Source organism: Carica papaya, chromosome 9 (genome assembly GCF_054855325.1).
Source record: "Carica papaya isolate Zhongbai chromosome 9, ASM5485532v1, whole genome shotgun sequence".
Lineage (NCBI taxonomy): Eukaryota > Viridiplantae > Streptophyta > Magnoliopsida > Brassicales > Caricaceae > Carica > Carica papaya.
Window position 1 is genome coordinate 10,595,809 of NC_142317.1, and position 22,476 is coordinate 10,618,284.

The following is a 22,476-nucleotide window of genomic DNA, read 5'->3' on the forward strand; positions in this document are numbered from 1 at the left end:
CTCATTATATATATATATATATAATCACACACACATATATATAGGTGGCATGGGCCATCTATATGGTTTGATGGGTGTTCATAACACCTACACTATTAAGAGATTGTCTACTCTTACTCGTGTAGGAGGTGCAGGTTATAGGCAATTAGCAAGGTTCGATCACCAACTATTTAAGCATTTTATATGAAGTGACATGATATAATAGTGGCAAATTTTCTCTCATGGCTCATAACTCCTATAAATAAAGGATGAGAGAAGGGAGGAAAAGACTTTGTAAATGAGAAAAAAATAGTGAGAAATATAAAGGTGAAGGAAGAAGAAAGAGTACGAAATGTGTGATTTTTGATAATATTGTAGGGTTTTAGATAAAAACTTTCATAAAACTCTGTTAAATTTATGAGAATAGAGAAAGAGAAAGGGAAGAGGAAGAAGACTCACAATCAAAAGGAGGTTATAAACTATTAGAAATATAAGTCTTTTCTTAAGTTTTGAAGTTTAGCTTCTCTTTGATTTTTGGGACTAGTTTTTCAGTATCGTGTTGGATATTTTTGAGTAAAAAAAGTGACCAAAAATCATCCTGAAACTCTATTGATTTTTTGAGAGGAAAATGTTATAAATAAAGCTAGAACTTTGTTAGAATTAAGATTACAACTACTAAAAACCTAAGGTAAGTAGATATTATGGATTCATAGCCTACAAAATTTTGAAGTATTTTACGTAGTTTTAGTATAAAGATGTGCAAGTGTTTAATTTTTCTTTCGTATTTGCTAAGTAAGTATTTGTTAAAGTTTGATTTCGATATAAGTGTTATTTCACTCTGCGTTTTCGAAATGTGATTTTGATATGTGTGTATCATTTATTATGAAAATGAGTTATTTTGAAAGTACTTATATTATGATAGGCTTCAATATGGTCGTACATACAGTTTCGTATTCGAGTGTATTGATGAAGTGATAAGTGTGTACTCATACATAACCGTTATGTATTCGAGTGTATGGAAAAATAATTTGATATGCATACCCTAACCGTTCCATGTTCGGGGGGGTAGCAATATTTCAAGGTACTCAAGTATGTCGTTCCGTATTGGGGTACATGAAAAACTAATGATAAGTATATGTACCTGCATATAATGTGTGGTAACTGATTGATCCTCCATAATAGTGATGAAGTATACAATGAAGTAATTATGAATTTATTTTCTGATTTGTGCATTCGTCTTTCAATTCGTATATGTTTTATAAAAATTATATGATATATATTTTGCTGTGTATAAAGAAATTATATATTGTATGTACTATACTGTGATTTCATAATATCACTTATTGGGATGTTTTATCTCACCCCTTATCACCCTCCAAATATTGAAATACCACTGTAGAGTGAGTGGTGATACGGAAAATTTTTTTGCAATTAAACTATGAAATTAAGGTTACTGTTTCGTATTTTTACTAAATAATGTAGGCAAGAAAATTTAGAGTCTCGTACATATGCTTATATATTATATTTAAGGGGTGTAATACTTTTACGATTCTGTAATAATTAATAAAGTTCACTTATTTTACTTAATTTGAGTCTATGTGATTTAAGTAAGTATAATCTGATTATTACCCTATAAGATATGGTATAATTTGTGACACCATTAACTCATCATACAATATATTAAAATATGCAATCTTCATTCAATAATCAAGCAACAAACAAATGATAGATTAAATCATTCAGTATCATCATTTTTTACTTTTTCCATTTATGTGATTATCAATCCTGATTCCTTAATTTTATAAACCTTACTCAAAACTTAATTATTTTTTTATTTGAAAATATTTTTGAAAACATGTAAATGTGGCTTCGGGATAACTACTAGATATACTTACCTTCCCAGATGACTAAGGCATTGATTTACGCTCCTTTACACTTTCCCCAATTCTATGGCCTACGTGAAGCTATATATCGATTATTATATACCTTTTTTTGTACCGAAATAACTTTAATAATTACTAAATGACTCACATAGATTTTTATGTCTAATTACTCATCTTATCTAAAATTAATCCTAAATCTAACTTTATGAATTAATATGAAACTATGGGTTTTTCAGAATTTACCTTCAACAAGTTCGGGATTCCTAAAGGAAATGTATCCCACTTCGTCGTAGGAAGTAGTTGACTCGACATGAACCCCGTGGTCATCAACATGGTAATCCAAAATGGTATCAGGTTACGATTCTTTCCACATCCCGACTACTACTCCAATGTTTTCCTTATTCACAAACGAAATACGCATGTCATTAAAGACGAGTAATAATTGAAACGCTACGAAACAAAAGTGAAATGATTTTACCTTCGGATTTAGGGTCCTCGAACACTGGAGCCACCACGCGTGTGTCATCAGAATAGTCACATACTGCCATACACGCCATGATAAGAAACTGCATGCCCTGTCATTATGTGTCACCATGCGCGTGTCATTAAAATAGTCACGCACGCACTACCACATGTGCCACCGCAAGAAACTGCATGCCTCGCCACCACGATCGGTATGCACTACTGCGCACACCAACAGTAGATCGGTTTGCATCGTGTTTTCATCTTCTCTTTTTTTTTTCTTCCTTTTTTTTGCTTTTTCTTCTCTTTTTTTCTTCTTTTTTTAATTTTTTTCTTTTCTTACCATTTTTTTTCTTTTTTTTTCTTATTTCCTTTGGCTATTTCCTCTCTCCTCTGTCGTGTCCACCATGGCCACCGCGTCAGATTCCTCTACTCTGCAAAATTACCGCACACGTCGCACACTTCTCTCCTCTGCCGAATCACTGCACATCGTGTGGATTGCTTAAATATGCTTCCTCTCTCAACTTCGCTGATCCTCAATCGTACACCACACACCATGGCCGTTGCGCCTCTTTTCTTATATCTTTTTTTCTTATTCTTCTTCTTCCCTTTCCTCTTTTTCTTTTTCTTTTTCTTTTTTTTTTCTTCTTCTTCTCCTTCCTCTTATTATTCTTCTCTCCTTGCTCTTCTTTTTATTCTCCTCTTTCTTCTTCTTCTCCTTCTTCTTATTCTTCTTCTTTTGCCCAATGATTGCCTTTTTTTCTTTTTCTTTTCCCATCGCACGTCTCTCTCTCTCTTTCTTTTTCCTGTAGTGTCTCCCTTTTCGCCGCATCTTCCACCTTCGCGACCACCACTCACTCGTCCTCTTCACACAACTAATGCTCCTCTCCTCTCTCCTCTCTCTCAGCCCTGATGCCGCCTGGGCTTCCTTGATGGCTAGGGTTCTTCTTTGCTCCCCAAGAGCTAAAAATGAAGTTCTTATATGAGCTTTTGAGAGCTGTTGGATCTAGAAGATAAATCTGGGTTGTTCGTTTTTTAGATCTGGCCACGTGTATGCACACGTGGCCGAATAGCCTGGCTCGTCTTGACACCTCACCTATTGAGGTGTGTAGTACTTCCTAAAATTCTATAGAGGCCCCATCTTTTGAATGCTTAATTCATTTTTATAATTTTTAATTGCGAAAAGGCCCAAAACTTATAAATTTTATTCGTTTAAGCCCTCAAAATCTTAATTTATATAATTTTATTCTTAATTTATTTTTTAAATTTATTTTTTTATGTTTACAAAATTTCAAGTGTTACGATATTAAAAAAAAATTAAATCATTAGAACACAAATGACTCTCACTCTTTATAAAGAAAGACAAAAAATAAAACACAAAAATAAAAAAGTCTGAGTGATCTAGGAAAACTATAGTAACTCTCAAGTGGATAATAGAAATTCAAGGAGAAGAAAAGACCAACCAAATGAGACGTACCTCTAAGTGGATATGAAAAAAAAAAAAAAAAGCCCCTTATTTGTTTGAGTTGATTTTACAAGTAAGTAGAGAAGCCAAGGTTTGAGTTAAAAGAAAATGAAGAAAGCCAAGGTTTCATATGTTGATGGAAAGAAGAAATTAAGCCAAAACCTCCCATGACTAAATAACGATATATTTTGTTAAAGAAAATTAAAGTTTTTGTAATTTTGTTTATAAATTCTTTAATAATTTGAGTTTTCGCTAAATGACTTTTGGGTTGGGTTAAAATTTATAATTAGGTTAAAATTATAAAACAGATAGGCTTGAGCCATCACCTACACACATGGAAACCATTTTTATAAACATTCTATTTGTAAAAGTTGAGCATACACAAACGAAAATCATTTGTATAGGTGGGCTTTTGATTACAAAAAAGCTATGTCACTAAAAGTGGGGTATACAAAGAAAAAAGCCACATATACCAATAGCTTTCGTTGTAGGTCAAACCTTTAGTAACAAACTTCTTTTGTTACTGAAGAATTTATTACAACAAAACATTTTTCTTGTAGTGCCGGGAGGTGTATTAGACTTTGCAACAAGCGAGTAATCGGTCCGTCACACCTAGTGCGTAATCCTTGCATGCCATGGTGCACTTAGTGTCCAGGTGGCATGGCTCATACGTCTTTTTTTTTTTTTGTATTAAACGTTTCTAGTCTCGAAGGTTTTCCCGACCCTATTAGGATATTATATTCTAAATCTATTTATATGTCAATTTTAATTTAACTTTTTTTGTATTAAGTATTTATTTGCTTATGAGATTTATAAATATTTTGTCATAAAAAAATCTTCAGTTCAAGTCACACATATGCTAAATTATATTTACAAATGACCTTCACCAATAGGTTTAAGGGTTAATGCATTCAATTGGACCCTCTCGGTCAAGAATTCTCCAATTGTGATGTTTGGCAAATTCTTCACGACAAATGATTTTTCCTTGTCGTTAAACTCTTTTAAATTTGATTATTGTTATTTATTTTTGGTTTATAAGTGAGTAATCAGATTCAATTTTTTTTTATTCATTTTATTTTTTGTTAAAAAGATTCAATTTTTGATTTCTTATATGTATTACAGAGATTTACTACATAAACCACCAACACCACATAATAATAAATTGACTGAGTTTGATTTGATTTACTACCCATGTATATTACATATTAATTACGAAAGTTTATTGATTAATCAGTAGCATCCAAAACTATTAATTAGGGTTGGGTTAGAATGATAGAGCCAGCCAAGCAACTAATTATGTAGGTTTATCAAGCTGATTAGTCCTAGGTATTAGCAAGACTAAGATCCAGTCTGTAATTTGGTCTTAATATATATATATATATATATTTGCGTATATTTGTTGTATAAGCAATTTAAGAAACACCAAATTCAAGTAGCCGAAAATTATCTTTCAATAAAAATTAAATTGATCAAGTACCAAAATCATTTTAATGAAATGCATTGATGGATGAAAAATGACCAAAATGGTTTGTTCCGTAAATGGCCAACATCCCATTTTCTAAAGCAATGGCCCCTTCCCTCCATGCTCAGAATTATCTCTTCATGGCTCCATTCCCTTGTCTCTTTCGCTCACTACAACAACATAACTCAAACCGCCCTCATCCCCTTACATAAAAACATCACCTAATTCTTTTCTAATATATGTGTGTGTTTGTATATATATATATATATATATATATATATATATAATAACTTGTTTTTTCATACTTCTTTTAGCTCTGTGGTAGAGAAGCGGGAAGACTTTATGTTTATATATAGAGAACTTATTAATTATTTAACTGGTGGTACATGCATGAAGTTGAAATTGATAAAAGATTCATGATCATGTACAGTATTAAAATCAAAGTTCGTTGAACCTAGAAACTTGTAACAGATCTTATCTTCAAGCACAACTCTATCCAAACCCTAGTTGACCATACTGCCGATTTTTAACTTTAATTATCGATCGTCTATTAATTAATTGTTCAGATATATATATATATATATATATATATGAGGAGATCATCCCCATTCTCATTATGCAAGTTATATAATGTTATTACTCATCTGGGTATATCTATATATATATATATGTGAAATTAACTGAGAGGTAGTGTTATTGTGCATGTGTAGTTTATGGGTATAATGAATCAATTAAGTATATGTTAATTTTTTTTTTCATGCATACAAGAAAGAAATTAATCAATAATCAAATAATGAATATGATTAAGTCATAAAAAAGTGATTAAGAAAAAAGAAAAAATGAAATGATTGAACAGGGAATTTTGGGGCCTACGCATGCGGGTCAGCGTACAGAAACACATGCATGCTCACATGGGCCTGCACATGAAAAGCTTTAATTATCTTCTATTCACGACAACATAAGCTACTGTTTCCTTTAGTTACTTCCACCTCATCCACAATGTCCTTAGCCAGTTCATTCATGTTATTTTACTAATTTCTTCTGATATTTTTATAGAATAATATGCTAGAGATTTACTGTTAGAATTTTGATTAATCTTCTCTTTATTAGAAAAATAATAATTTTGCACGAATTTTAGCAGATTTATGCATGATTATATTTAAACTTTCAATTTGGTGAACTTATCGCTAAAAGAAAATATTGGAAATATAAATCTTTAACTTATTACTTCATATTAACTTAAGTTTTTTGAAATAATCGGTTCAATTTATTATTGAAAATAATATCTGCAATATAATATTAGAATTAATTGGTGTCTACAAAAAGTCCTTATTGCTAAATATTAATTAATTTCGATGTTACTAATTAGAACTTGTTATAAGATTTTAAACAATATATTGAACTAATAAGTCAAACAGCTTAAGATCTACAATCAAAATTTGAAAGTCTAGACATCTAAATTTAATACATCTTAAATAATATATAAATAGAAGAATTAGAAAAAATTGGTACAATTTATTAAGATAATTTTTATATGCATGTAATTTAGATGTTTAATAATCCAATAAATAAGAAGTCTAAACAGCTAATACATGATTTTTAAAATTGGTTTTTTAATAATGTTGTCACAAATGATTGGACATTAAAGAGAATCCTAGGTGCAAATTTTGCCAAAACATCTGGCTGGATCAGTCGGAATAAAACAGAAATCGAATATGGTAGTTAATTAATTATTAAATAAATAAACACTTATAGATATATAAACATGTGCATCTATAATAGTAATGAAAATAACTTAAAGCAATCCTTGCATAATGAAACTGAAAATTATATAGTGTGCGAAATAAAATGATAAAGAAGTGATATTAATTAGATATACATGAAATATTGTTGGGAAATTAATATGGGTATATACTGGTCCAGATACATATATATGTCTATATATGTGTGTGTATAATTAAAAAAGGGGAGAAAAGCAAGGGCAATTTTGGTAGCAGAAAGTAGTATAAATAGAGGGGTGTGTTTGTTTGGTTATATAACTAAGTAGTCAGGTTTTTGATCGGGAGTGAAAAGAGAAAAATGGTTTCAAGAGTGGAAACTATGAAGAAGAAGCAACAAGGTGGTGATCAAGAAAATAATAATTACAGTAATCACAAAGGGGGAGAAGGTGGATATCATCAGCAGCAGTTGCAGAAGCAGATGCAATGCAACAAAGCAAAAGTCTGCAAGTTCAAGAGGAGCAGCTCTAATCTTGAAGAAGATGGTGCTTCTTCTGCAATTCTCTTCCTTGCTTGCATTGCCTGCACTCCCTCTTTTTAATGTCGCGTTATTACTATTATTATTTCAAATTAACTTTATCTCTTTTCTCCTTCTCTCTCTCTCTCTCTCTCTCTCTCTCTCTCTCTCTCTCTCTCTCTCTCTCTCTCTAAATATATACATACCTTTTTTGTTTTTGTAACTTTGTATCACTTCAAGTATAATTTAGTAAATTCTTGCTACATATTAATTTCTTCTTATTCTAGTATATATATATATATATATTATATTTGTGGTAGATTTTTTATGATTATGTTTTTACTCATTGTCTTCTTCTTAATTGGGATAAAATATAGTTGGTAAAAAACTTACACCGGTCAGTTAAACTCCCCAACAAAACAGAGAAATCTTTTCACCTGGCGTGCACATAAATGTTCATTCTACCAATCAAAACTTTTACTTGAGGATTATATTTTTCTTATATTATATTCTCAAGAGTTTTCACATTATTATATTATAAAAAATTACAAATTTATTAATTACGTTGGAATATTTTAAAAAGAGACTGAAAATGAATACACGATACTTGGTGGAGACGCTGACGTGGGAGGCAATGCAAATTATTATTATTTTTATTAATATTATTTTATTTTATTTTATTTTAATTTTTTTTTATAATTTTTAGATGAATATAATAATTTATTATGTGATAATATATGATTTTAATTTAGTTTAATTTAATTAAATAGAAATAAAAATAATAATAATAATAAAAAGAGATAAAATTATTTTTAGGATTTAATTAAAAATAATTTTGAAAAAAAAGGTAAAAAATTTGGGTTCTGTGGGTGTTTTTGAAAAAAAAATCGAAAACTAGGGGGTCAAAACATGATTTAGAAAATTTGTGTCACGTCAGCAGCCCCGGCCAACCAGGACACGTCACGTGGCAGAGATGCTGACGTGGGAGGCAACGCGGAAGGGAGCCACGTGGGCGATTCGCGTGCGCGCGGTCGAACGGCTGAGATCCGTTCCCGTGCGCACGGACGGCCCAGATCAAAAGCGCGTATGGACGGCCCAGATTGCACGCATACGGATGGCCCAGATTGAATCGCGCAAGAACGGTCCAGATTGCATCACAATGAATAGTCCATATTTATTTTCGATTTAATCGCGATCGGACGGCCCAAATTAAATCGTGATGGACGGCTCAGATTAAAAGCAGAAGGTTATAAATAATCTCATCCACATCCAAACCCTAACCCTAGCTGCAAGAGCCCTTACCGGAGAAGATAGCCCAGCCATCGGAGAACCGACCGCCGCTACCCACCGCCGCACCGGAGCACTTTTCGGCCGCCAAACGAGGTAAAAATTCTCTCCTTAGCTCGAAATTCGATTCTAAACCCACATGTGGCCAAATCAGAGCCAAAACACCGGCCAATTGGCCGAAAAATGCCGTCGAAGCCCAGCGGCGCCGCCGCAGGTTTTTTCGATTTTTGCCTCTGATGAAGCCCTTCCCGATTCCCGTTCAATATAATTTTTCCACCATTGTGACCACCGTTCCTTCCTCTACAGGTTGACCGGAGCAAAACACTAAATCGCGACTCGAGCCGAAGGAGCCGCCACACCGGAGAGCCCCGCCGCTGGTAAGTTTCGGTTTTCGATATTTTTTCGGCGTACTGAGGGCCCTAGGGGTATTTTCTCATAGGAACCAATGCAAGTTTGACCGAATTCGGCCGAAAACGGCCAACTCGAGACGGATCGCCGCCGTAAACAACGGCACCGTTGCCGGAGCACGACGGAGCCGCCATGCCAGAAGTCCAAAATTGGTCGAATAGGCCTTGGGTCTGATTTTTGAGTTATTTGGAATATGTGTAGGTACCGTAAGCACGTTTCAGTTCTCGGAAAAAAAAAATTCAGGGAACCTAGGGACTGCCCGTAGGCGCAATAAAAATCCTGTTTTCAGCTTCGAATCAAGTAAGGACCCCTCACCTTATTTTCTATCACGGGATTAAAATTTAATAAATGATAAAACTGTATTTTATGAATTAAGTAGATATACATAATTATTACGGTTGCTAATGGAGCCCCGAATCGGACATATTCTTCTATTAGTTCCTGTTTGATTTATTTTACAGTTTAAATATAGTATAATATCTGAATTATTTATTCTATGATTTTGAATGCATGAATCACTGTTTACTTCATTACATCTTGATTTTGTGAACCCGATGATATGTTTGCCTTGTTGGATGCTCGTTACTTGTTTAAGTATTCATGATTATGTGAGAAATAGAAAACTAAGGAAAAATTGAAAAGGTATGTGAATTGATAAATGGATAAGTTGACAGCCTGACTAGATATCTTGAGAGATGGTGGACGAACCGAGTCTATAGGGAACCCTACCGGAAATGTTGTCTCATACCGAACGGAGTATGGAGACTTTAAATATTTTAGCGCTCATACCGGACAGGGTATGGGGACGACCCACTTCACCCTCTTACTGGACGAGGTGTTGAGGTTTATTGTTTTGGCGCCCATACCAGACGGGGTATGGGGACGATCCTAGAATCAAGTTGTTAAAGTTAATGGTTCACGTGTAGCGGGGACCTCTATGTATCCCCATGGATACTGGTAGACTGATAAAAGAGGAAAATTGTTGTTTGATGATTGAAATATAAAAGTATGACATGTGCTATATTACAGAGTATGTATGAATTCATGATATCTTTGATGTTATTGTTTCTATGGGTCGTTTTCATAAATCTTACTGAAGTAAGTGGACATTAAAGGGTTTTATTATTGATTAATGAATTTGTTAAAAATTGTGCTCCATTGGTCGTTTTTGTTTTTCTACCAACCTTTACTTCTGTGACAGTGATATAGTGTGATGTCTTTACTGGGCTAGTATAGCTCATTCCTTACTTAACCATTTCAAATCAAGAGGACTAGGTTCCCGAGCTCATTCCGCAGGAAGACGGCGAGTAGATCCCTAAATATTTTATAGTTTTCATTATAGTATTTCATTTATAGTATTTCCTTTAGTTAACTTATTTTTTCATATTGTTAGTACGTTTCGGTTATTGTGTAAGGGATATTAATCAAAACTTTTTATTTCATTTCTGCACTCAAAATTTTTATATACATTTTCTTTTTAAATTTTCGGGGTCGTTACAGTTGGTATGAGAGCCACGTTCCTCGGATTCGTCCCTTAAGAGAAATACCAAACCAATGAATCATTACTCAACCCTTCTTGTAAAATGCAGGTGCAGAGAGATGAGGAGTGGAAGACCCCCACTAAACCAAGCAGCCCAGGATGGTTCACTTCGGGAAGATGTTGACAGAATATTTGAGATGCTGGAAAGACTCATTGCTGCCCAGCAAGGTCGATAGGAGAGAAGGGAGCTACCCGACCCTCCCCCGCTACCACAAATTGAGCCACCGCTGCAGCGAGAGGATCCCGAGCTACCCCGGTACAAGCTTGCTCATCCACAGTACCACCCGGTACCACCGCCGCATTATAATCCGGTGTCCCAACCACAGTACTGCCCGACACCGCCACAATATAATCCAGTTCCCCCACCATACCAGCAAGTGCCACCACAGTGCCCCCCAGTCTATCCTCAGCCCGGCCCAGTCCCCCTTCCGCGGGACCCAGCTTCTTCCTTGATTGACCCGGGCTACGTAGAGAGGTACAAGAGACTAAATTCTTCCACTTTTGCAGGGAAATCTTCTTTTGAAGATGCCCAGTACTGGTTGGCAGAGACGGAGAAAGCTTTCAAGACCCTAGGAGTGGTTCCCGAGCAGAATGTCACCCTTGCCACCTACATGCTGGTGGGAAAAGCAGATCATTGGTGGGAACTCAAACAAACCACCTTGCCTGTTCCAGTCACTTGGGAACAGTTCTTAGTAGCCTTCCATGCGGAGTACCTCCCAGAGCATATCTGACATCTAAAGGAGAGGGTTTTTTTCCAGTTAGTCCAGGGAAACATGACGGTGTCGGAATATACTTGTAAGTTCTTGGAGTTAGGCCGATACTCTCCTGAGACATTTATGGATGAGGGCAGGAAGGTTAGCAGGTTCCAGTGGAGCCTCCGCCCAGAGATCAAGCAACACTTATTTGTATTGGAGCTCAAGACATACTCAGCCGTTCTGGTAAATGCACAGTTAGTGGAGAGGAGCCTCCACACCCTTCCCCAGTTAGCAGGGAGTCACAGACCCTTAGCTACACCCCGCAGACCAGCACCTACTGCGCCCGTCCAACAGAATAAGAGGCCTAGACTGGTGATCCAGGCTCCCCCTCAGGCTCCAGTGGCAGGACGTGGTAAGATCTGTCAGTATTGGGGCAGGGATCAAGGGGACCGATTATGTTACTACATCAACAACACTTGTCGTATATGTGGTAGTGTCCAACACTATGCGAGAGAGTGCCCAAGGAACTAGAATCAAGGAAGACCTCCTATTCAAGGCAGGGTTTACAACCTCATCCAGCAGGATGCCGATGCCAACCCGGACGTAGTATATGGTATGTAAACTATCTGTAACCATTTTACTCATGTTTTGTTTGACACTGGTGCATCGCATTCATTTGTTTCACCTGTTTTTGCATCCAAATTTAATGTATTGTCTGATAAACTTGATTCGATGTTAATTGTATCTACTGCTGGGAGTGCAACATTACTAGAAAAAATTGTCTACAAGGCTTGTGCCGTAGAGATAACAAATTGGAAACTGAGTGTAGACCTGATAGAATTAGACACATGGGATTTTGATGTAATTTTAGAGATGAATTGGCTAGCGGCATATCACACCACCATAGATTGTTTTAGCAAAAAGGTTGTATTCAATCCTCCAAATGGGGAGCCATTTATAAATGAATAAAATTATTTAGTACTTATTACTTGATGGCAATTTTCTTACTTGTCGAGTTCTTTAACCTTACTATTTTCTCTAACTAGGCAAACCTAAGAAAGAGAATTGTATTCAAGAGATCTCGGTAGTCCGAGACTTTCCAGATGTATTTCTGGATGAGCTGCCCGGACTACTAGTAGATAGGGAAGTGGAGTTCACTATAGACCTACAGCCTGGCACCCAACCTATTTTGGTTGCTCCTTACCGCATGAGTCGCGTTTAGATGGAGGAGCTGAGGAAGCAGATCACTGAATTGTAAGACAGTAGTTTTATCCGATACAGTGTGTCCCCTTGGGGCGTTGGGGTCACTTTTGCCAGGAAGGGAGATAGAACATTGAGGTTATGCATTGATTACAGAGGATTGAACAGGTTCACAATCAAGAATAAGTATCCCTTTCCCAGAATTGATGACCTCTTTGATCAGTTGCAGGGTGCGCAGGTCTTCTCCAAAATAGACCTACAATCAGGTTACTATCAGGTAAAAATAAGAACAGAAGACATCTCCAAGACGGCCTTTTCAACCAAATATGGACACTATGAGTTCTTGGTCATGCCATTTGGGCTAACCAACGTCTCAGCCATTTTCATGGATATGATGAACAGGGTCTTCAGAGAATTCCTAGATCAATTTATTATCGTGTTCATCGATGACATCCTGGTCTACTCAAAAAGCAGAGAAGAACATGTTCACCATCTAACCCAGGTTTTGCAGGTTCTCAGAAGAAAGAAGCTGTATGTAAAGTTGAGTAAGTATGGATTCTGGCTTGAGCAGACTGTCTTCATAGAACACATCATATCAAAGGATGGAGTATCAGTGAATTCTGAAAAGGTTGAAGCGCTGCTCGGCTGGGAGAAATTGACATCAGTTAAAGAATTTTGTAGCTTTCTGGGAATGGCAGGCTATTACTGCAGGTTCGTCGAAGGATTTTCTAGCCTAGCGGCTCCCCTAACCCGACTCACAAAGAAGAATGTCAAGTTTGAGTGGAATGAGGACTGTGAAAGAAGTTTTTCAGAACTGAAGAAGCGGCTGACTACTACACCTGTGCTTGCCTTGCCGAATGGATCGGGGGGATATACGGTTTACAGTGATGCCTCCTATCTAGGCCTGGGTTGTGTCCTAATGCAGCATGAGAAGGTCATAGCTTATGGGTCCAGATAGTTAAAGAGCCATGAAAAGAATTATTCCACCCATGACTTAGAGCTTGCCGCAATCATACACACCTTGAAGACCGGACACCATTATTTATATGGAGAGACCTTTCAGATCTATACCGATCACAAGAGTTTGAAACACATATTCACTCATAAGAATCTCAACATGCGTCAGAGAATGTGGATAAAACTTCTTAAAGACTATGATTGTGATATCTTATACCACCCGGGTAAGGGCAACGTGGTAGTCGATGCACTCAGCAGGAAAAGTGCAGGTATGTTAGCCCATTTAATGGTCTCAAAATGCAGGCAAATTGGGGCTACACAACAGGTTTGACTTCATGACTTGAGGAGAGCCCTATGTTTGAGCCGTTTGACCGTCCAGCCTGAGTTAATCCAGAGAATAAAGGAAACTCAGTAAGCTAATTCCGCCCTAGTGCCCCTCAAGAACAGTGCAAGACAGGGAGTTAGTTCAGAATTCTGAGTCTCTGCCGATGGGTTACTCTGATTTCAGGACAGGGTGTGTGTTCCGAATGACAGTAAATTGAAGAGAGACATTATGACTGAAGCCCATAACTCAAGGTTTGCCATGCATCCCGGAAGTACCAAAATATACCAAAACATGCGACCCCGATTTTGGTGGAATGGGATGAAAAGGGACATAGCTAACTTTGTGTCTAAGTGCTTGATATGTCAGTAGGTCAAGGCAGAGCATCAGCGCCTAGGCGGGCTACTTCAGCCTTTACCAATTTCAGAATAGAAGTGGGAATATATCACCATGGACTTCGTAACAGGGTCACCTAAGGCACGCGCAGGACATGATGTCATCTGGGTAATTGTTGACCGGCTCACCAAGTCTTCCCACTTCTTAGCCATCAGAATGACCGATCTCTTGGACAAGTTGGTAAGAATGTATATTCGAAAAATAGTCAAATTATATAGAGTTCCAGTGACAGTGGTGTCCGACAGGGATCCTAAGTTCACTTCTCGATTTTTGAGTAGCTTTCAGCAAGCCATGGGAACGAAGCTGTCACTCAGTACTGCCTTCCACCCTTAGACTGATGGACAATCAAAACGGATAATCAGTACACTTAAAGATAAGCTTCGAGCTTGTGTCCTTGACTTTGGGGCCCATTGGGACGATCATCTGCCCCTGATAGAATTTGCCTACAACAACAGCTACCAAGCGAGCATTGGCATGGCTCTGTATGAGGCGTTATATAGGCGTCCATACAGATCGCCGATTTGTTGGGAAGAAGTGAGAGATAGAAAATTGTTTAGCCCGGAGTTGGTAGAGAAGACCACATCCAAGATAGTTAAGATCAGATGGAACATTCAGTCGACTCAGAGCAGGCAGAAGAGTTACGCAGACACACGGAGGAGAGATTTAGCCTTTGAGAAAGGCGACCGGGTATTCCTCAAGGTCACTCATTTTAAGGGAATTAGTAGGTTTGACAGGAGGGAAAAACTGAACCCCCGATTCATTATACCATTCGAAGTCTTAGACAGATGGTACTGCTGCCTATAAACTAGTACTACCTCCAGAGCTTTCAAAGATCCACAATGTGTTCCATGTATCCATACTACGTAAGTATAACCCGGACTCCTCTCATGTCTTGGCTCATGAACCCCTCCCACTCTAGGAGGACTTATCTTATGAGGAAGTATCAGTCGGCATTACAGACTGAAAGAGCAGAATACTCTGCAATCGAGAAATATCATTTATAAAGGTCGTGTGGCAGAACCACACGCCAAGGGAGGCTAATTGGGAGCTAGAATCAGACTTTAGAGCCTAGTACCCCTATTTGTTCGATCAAGAGTAATAGGCGAATTTGAGGGACCAAATTTCTTTAAAGGGGGGAGAGTTGTAACATCCCAAATTATTATTATTTTTATTAATATTATATTATTTTATTTTAATTTTTTTGTAATTTTTAGATGAATATAATGATTTATTATGTAATAATATATGGTTTTAATTTAGTTTAATTTAATTAAATAGAAATAAAAATAATAATAATAATAATAAGGGATAAAATTATTTTTGAGATTTAATTGAAAATAATTTTGGAAAAAAGGGGTGAAATTTTTTGTTTTAGGGGTGTTTTTGAAAAAAAAAATAAAAAATCGGGGGTCAAAACGTTATTTAAAAGACTTGCGCCACGTCAGCAGCCCGGTCAGCAGCCATGGCCAACAAGGACACACCGCGTGGCAGAGACACTAACGCGGGAGGCCACACGGAAGGGAGCCACGTGGGCGATCTGCGTGCGCGCGATCAAACAGCTGAGATCCATTCCCACGCGCACGGACTGCACAGATCAAAAGTGCGTACGGAAGACCCAGATTGCACGCGTACGGATGACTCAGATTGAATCGCGCACGGACGGCCCAGATTGCATCGCGATGAACGGTCTAGATTTATTTCCTATTTAATCGCGATCGGACGGCCTAGATTAAATCGCGATGGACGGCTCAGATTAAAAGCAAAAGGTTATAAATAATCTCATCCACATCCAAACCATAAACCTAGCCGCTAGAGCCCTCGCCGTAGAAGACAGACCAGCCATCGGAGAATCGACCGCCGCTACCCGTCACCGCACCGGAGCACTTTTCGGCTGCCGAACGAGGTAAAAATTCTCCCCTTGGCTCAGAATTTGATTTTAAACCCACTTGTGGCCAAATCGGAGCTAAAACACCAGCCAATTGGCCGAAAAATACCGTTGAAGCCCAGTGGCGCCGCCGCGGGTTTTCTCAGTTTTTACCTCCGATGAGGCCCTTCTCGATTCCCGTTCAATGTAATTTTTCCACCATTGTGACCACCGTTCCTTCCTCTACAAGTTGACCGGAACAAAACACCAAATTGCGACTCGAGCCAGAGGAGCCGCCGCACCGAAGAGCCCCGCCGCTGGTAAGTTTCAATTTTTGGTATTTTTTCGGCCCACTGAGGGCCCTAGGGGTGTTTTCTCACAGGAACCAATGCAAGTTTGGCCGAATACGGCCGAAAACGGCCCACCCGAGGTAGATCGCGGCTGCAAATGGCGGAGCCGCCGTGCCAGAATTCTAAAATTGGCCGAATAGGCATTGGATCTGATTTTTGAGTTATTTGGGACATGTGTAGGTACCGTAAGTGCGTTTCAGTTGCTGGAGAAAAATTCAGAAAACCCAGGGACTGCCAGTAAGTGTAGTGAAAATCATGTTTTCGGCTTCAAATCAAGTAAGAACCCCTCACTTTATTTCCTATAACGGGATTAAAGTTTAATAAATGATAAAACTGTATTTTATGAATTAAGTAGATATACATAATTATTACGGTTGCTAATGGAGCCCCGAATCAGACATATTCCTCTGTTAGTACCTGTTTGATTTATTTTATAGTCTAAATGTAGTATAATATCTGAATTATTTATTCTATGGTTTTGAATGCATGAATCACTGTTTACTTCATTACGGCTTGATTTTGTGAACATGATGATATGCTTGCCTTGTTGGATGCTCGTTACTTGTTTAAGTATTCATGATTATGTGAGAAACAGAAAACTAAGAAAAAATAGAAAAGGTATGTGAATTGATAAATGGATAAGTTGACAGCCTCACTAGATATCCTAGGAGATGGTGGACGGACCGAGTCCATAGGGAACCCTACCGGGAACGTTGTCTAATACTGGACGGGGTATGAAAATTTTAAATGTTTTGACGCTCATACCGGACGGGGTATGGGGACGTCCCGCTTCACCCTCATACTGGACGGGGTATTGAAGTTTATTGTTTTTGTGCCCATACCGGACGAGGTATGGGGACGGCCCTGGAATCAAGTTGTTAAAGTTAATGGTTCACGTATAGCGGGGACCCCTATATATCCCCATGGATACTGGTAGGCTGATAAAAGAGGAAAATTGTTGTTTGATGATTGAAATATAAAAGTATGACATGTGCTATGTTACAGAGTATGTATGAATTTATGATATCTTTGATGTTATTGTTTCTATGGGTCGTTTTCATAAATCTCACCGAGGTAAGTAGACAATAAAGGGTTTTATTATTGATTAATGAATTTGTTAAAAATTGTGCTCCATTGGTCATTTTTGTTTTTCTACCAACATTTACTTCTATGACAATGATATAGTGTGACATCTTTACTGGGCTAGTGTAGCTCATTTCTTACTTAACTATTTCATATCAGGAGGACTTGGTTCCCGAGCCCATTCCGCAGGAAGACGGCGAGTAGATGCCTAAATATTTTATAGTTTTTTTTATAGTATTTCATTTATAGTTTTCATTATAGTATCTCATTTCTAGTATTTCATTTCTAGTATTTCATTTAGTTAACTTATTCTTTCATATTGTTAGTATGTTTCAGTTATTGTGTAAGGGATATTAATCAGAACTTTTTATTTCGCTTCCGCACTCAAAATTTTTATATACATTTTTTTTTTAAATTTCTGGGGTCATTACATTTTTAACTAGCTACTAAAAGTGTGCTAAGGCTAATTTATTTTTATCCAATGAAAAATAAAATTTGTTGCCACCTTTTGCAATTGGTAAACATTACCAAATTTATTATAAAAAGTAAATTATTTACATGAAAAAAAAAAATTAAGTAGATATAATTTTATGTTAATTTATGATTATCACATATAATTATTAGAAATATATTTATTAATTATACCGCAATAGTTGAATTTTCCGCAGCTGCTAACTCTCCTCTCTTGGCTTAATCACTCTAATTAAAATATTGTATTAATCTTTATTATAAAACTCAATCTCCATCTCCTGTACAGCTTATCTTCTTCCTCTGCTATATTACACGTACTTCAACTAATTAATATAAAAATAATTTGTTTAATTTTCCAAAAAAATTTAATTATTTTTTTATTTGACTCAATAATTGAAATTTTTTATTATAATTTAATTTGCAGACAATGAATATTATTCCTCTACTAGTCTTTAGAGATTTCAAGAAGACTGTGTGTTAAGAGCCTCCATAAACAACTTTGATTCAAGTCTAGAAAGAAGTCATTTGAAAGTGTCCCGAGTTACACAGCTTTGAATTTGTAGGGAGGCCTAAAATACTTTAGTTTTCCTTGTAGCTTCCTTCAACTCAATAAAGTGTTTGAATTGCTTTTGCTCCTTCCTAATATTTTTCCTAAATACTTTTGAATATTAAGCTTCTGTCTTGATCAACAAAATATTGCTCCATGTTGTTCATGAGTTCTTCAAGTTCATTTTGATTGTTTGAAAATTTTTTCAAATTAAACCAGATGTGATAAATCTAAAAATGCAATCTCGTACCGAATCAATGAGAAAAAATAAACGGAAGTTCAGTTAGATTCATCGCATGAGATTTAATTGCGTCATGTAGTTAGATACTTCCGAATCAACACACAACCTCAAGAAATTATTTTTCTCTGGTGACGGAATTTCAAAAAAATAAAATAGTGCGCATGTGATTCGGGGACTATAACTGCCTATTTATATCGACATACTTTTGCATTTTCTATTTTACCTATCATAAAACAAGAAATTACAAAAATAGTATCTGCACATATTAAGCCTATACCTAAACCCAATGCATTAAGATAAATTTCATTTAACCGTATTTGATTACTTTTAAACGGACTCATAAATCGATCACTTGTTACACATAATAAAACCCATATTAAGCCCATTTGTTGAAAAAACTCAATAATCTCTCACTTGGGCTTTGTGTAACACTTTAATTGTGCGTTAAATAACTGTAGGAGTATTCAAAACTGTATTATTAATATATGAATGCATCACCAAACAATCCTATTCGTCAATCATAATGACATAAGGTCAAAGCGGTCTTTGCTATAGCTATCGTAGCTAAACCCATCGATGATTATGTATATCAGTATAAGCAAACAATATCGATCAAGTATGGATGTGCGACATAGAAATTATATGTTATGTGATCTAAGCATGTCTATTTCCAATTATTCCTACCTTAACCTTAGTGAGATCACCTACACGAAAACTCAGATATAATATGTAACCCAAAAACTTAAAACATAATAACTGAAATAAAATCATATATTCATAAACCAAAACCAAAGTACAAAGTTTATGACATGTCTTACAAAATAAATACAACTATGGTACAACACACCCATTGAACCTATACATCATCTAAGGATACAACATCATATGAGTAGTGTGCTCAAGAAAGATCTTAGGTGGTAATTCCTTAGTGGGCGGATCCGCAATCATGGAGTTTGTTACAATGTGCTCTATTGATATCTGTTTACTCTAAACTCTTTCTTCAACAACGAATAATTTGATATCTATATATTTTGACTTTGTCGAGCTTTTGTGGTTATTGGAATACATAACTACAGACTTACTGTCACAAAATAACTTTAATGGTCTTTCTATACCATCAATAATATGCAGCCATATTGTATGATTAGATGCCTCATAACAAGCTATAAACTTTGCTGCTATAGTAGAAGAGGCTACAAGTGTTTGCTTAGCACTCTTCCAACAAATAACTCCCCAGCAAGCAAGTAGATATAACTTGATGTAGATTTTCTACTGTCATGACATCCGGCAAAATCATAATTAGAATAATCAATGATCTCTAACTGATCTGACATCTTGTTTGTGAGCATATAATCTTTTATTCTTTGTAGATATCGCATGACACGTTTGATTATTTTTCAATGATCCATACTTGGATTGTTTCAATATCTACCTAACATCCTAATAATGTATGCAATATCTAGATATGTATAAAACATGTGCATACATAAGATTCCTTACAGCTGAAGCATAAAGAATCTTTTACATCTTCGTAGTCTCTAAGTCATTCTTAGGGCATTGACTTAGAGTAAACTTGTCTCCCTTAGACATAGGGAAGTCACCTAATTTACAATCCTGCATACCAAATCTTTTAAGAACCTTTTTGATATAACTCTTTTGTGATAATTCAAGAATACTTTGAAAGCGATCTTGATGTATCTGAATCCTTAATATAAAATAAGTGTCTTCAAAATCTTTCATCTCAAATTTCTTGATCAGAAATCTCTTGATTTTGTGCAATAAACCTATATCACTGCTGGTAAATAATATGTTATCGATATATAAAACTAAAAAAATATATGTACTCTCACTGAACTTATGATATACACAATCTTCTACTAAATTCATCTCAAAACCAAATGAGATGATGACTTGATGAAATTTATGATATCATTTACGGAAAACCTGCTTAATTCCATAGATAGATTTCTTTAGTTTCTAAACCATTTGCTTTGCATATCTAGATACAAATTTTTCTAGTTGCACTATATAAATTATCCCATCAATGTCACCATTGAGAAACTGTCTTAACATCCATATGATGTAACTCAAGATCAAAATGTGCCACCAAAGCCATATAGTCCTAAAAGAGTCTTTTAATAAAATCGGAGAAAAAATCTATTTATAATCGATGTATTCTTTCTATATAAAGCCATTGGCGATAAGATGGGCCTTCTACCTCTCCACATTACCTTTCAAATCCCTTTTGGCTTTAAATATCTATTTGCAACCAATGAGTTTCACATCCTTAGGCAATGGAACAAGATCTCGAGTCATTATCCTTCATGAACTTTATCTTTTCATTCATGGAATCAATCCATTTTTTCAGAGTTAGAACTTTTCATGACTTGATAAAAGTTTATAAGTTCATTTTTCACCGTACTAATGTCAAACTTATGTTCTTGGAGAAATACAATATAATCATATGGAGTTGTACTTTTCTTCTTTATAGTGGATCTCCTTAATGGCATAAGTACTTAAGGGTGTGAAGTTTGTATTTCAGGAACAATTTTCTGAATAGAAATGAGAGATACTATGACATTGTCTTGATCTAGATTTGCTTCTTGAACAATGCTAGGTATAAGAATCTGATTTTGATCATTGTTAAGAGCAACTGAAGGAATATGAATATTGACCAATTGTTCTTCAAATACAAGGTCTCGAACACTTTCTCTCCCCACAAACTCAACATCCTCAAAGAATTGGTCATTTTCTGTCTCAAAAATTATTTTAGGAGTGAGATCATAAAGCTTATGACCCTTGAATTGTTCAGAATAACCAACAAAATAGCAACTAACAGTTCTAAAGTCCACTTTCTTTTCCTATGGCCTATAAGGCCTGACCTCAACTGGATGTCCTCAAATGTGCAAATTATTAGAAAACTATGGTACCAATTGTTAGAATTTTTTTTTAAATCAAACTAAATATGATAAATCTAAACATGCAATCTCGTACCGAATCAATGAGAAATGATAAACAGAAGCATACTTGGATCCATCGCGAGAGATTTGATTGTCTTGTGGTAGATACTTCTGAATCAACACATGGCCTCAAAAAACTATTTTTCTCTAGTGATGGAATTTTAAAAAAATAAAATAGTGCACATGTGATTCAGGAACCATAACTACCTATTTATATCGACATACTTTTGTATTTTTCATTTTACCCATCATAAAATAAAAAATTACAAAAAGGTATATGCACATATTAAGCCCATATCTAACTCCAATGCATTAAGATTTAATTTTGTTTAACTGTATTTAATTACTTTTAAACGGGCCCATAAATTGATAGTATGTTATTTATAATAAAGCCCACATTAAGCCCATTTATTGAAAAAATCCAACATTGATTTCTTAATAAAACGTAATTAGATCATCAGCAAACAAGAGATGGGTCACAGAAGGTGTTTTTCTGGCAATCTTAATCTTATATAGTAGTCCTTTTGCCTCAGCCTGAAGTAAAATTTTAGATAAAACTTTAGCACGCAACATAAACAAGTAAGAGATAAAGAATCTCTTTGCCTCAATCTTCTTTTAGAGTTGAAACACTGAGAAGTCAATCCATTAATTATACATTGGTAGGAAGTA

General features: G+C 35.9%; 1 protein-coding gene across 1 annotated transcript; it reads left to right on the plus strand.

Moving 5' to 3' along the window:
• The first annotated feature begins 7,213 nt into the window (after positions 1 to 7,213).
• LOC110823063 (uncharacterized) lies at positions 7,214 to 7,751 on the plus strand. The gene has a single exon (XM_022053343.2). The coding sequence runs from the start codon at positions 7,331 to 7,333 to the stop codon at positions 7,568 to 7,570; it is 240 nt and encodes a 79-aa protein (XP_021909035.1). The 5' UTR covers positions 7,214 to 7,330; the 3' UTR covers positions 7,571 to 7,751.
• The last annotated feature ends 14,725 nt before the right edge of the window (positions 7,752 to 22,476 follow it).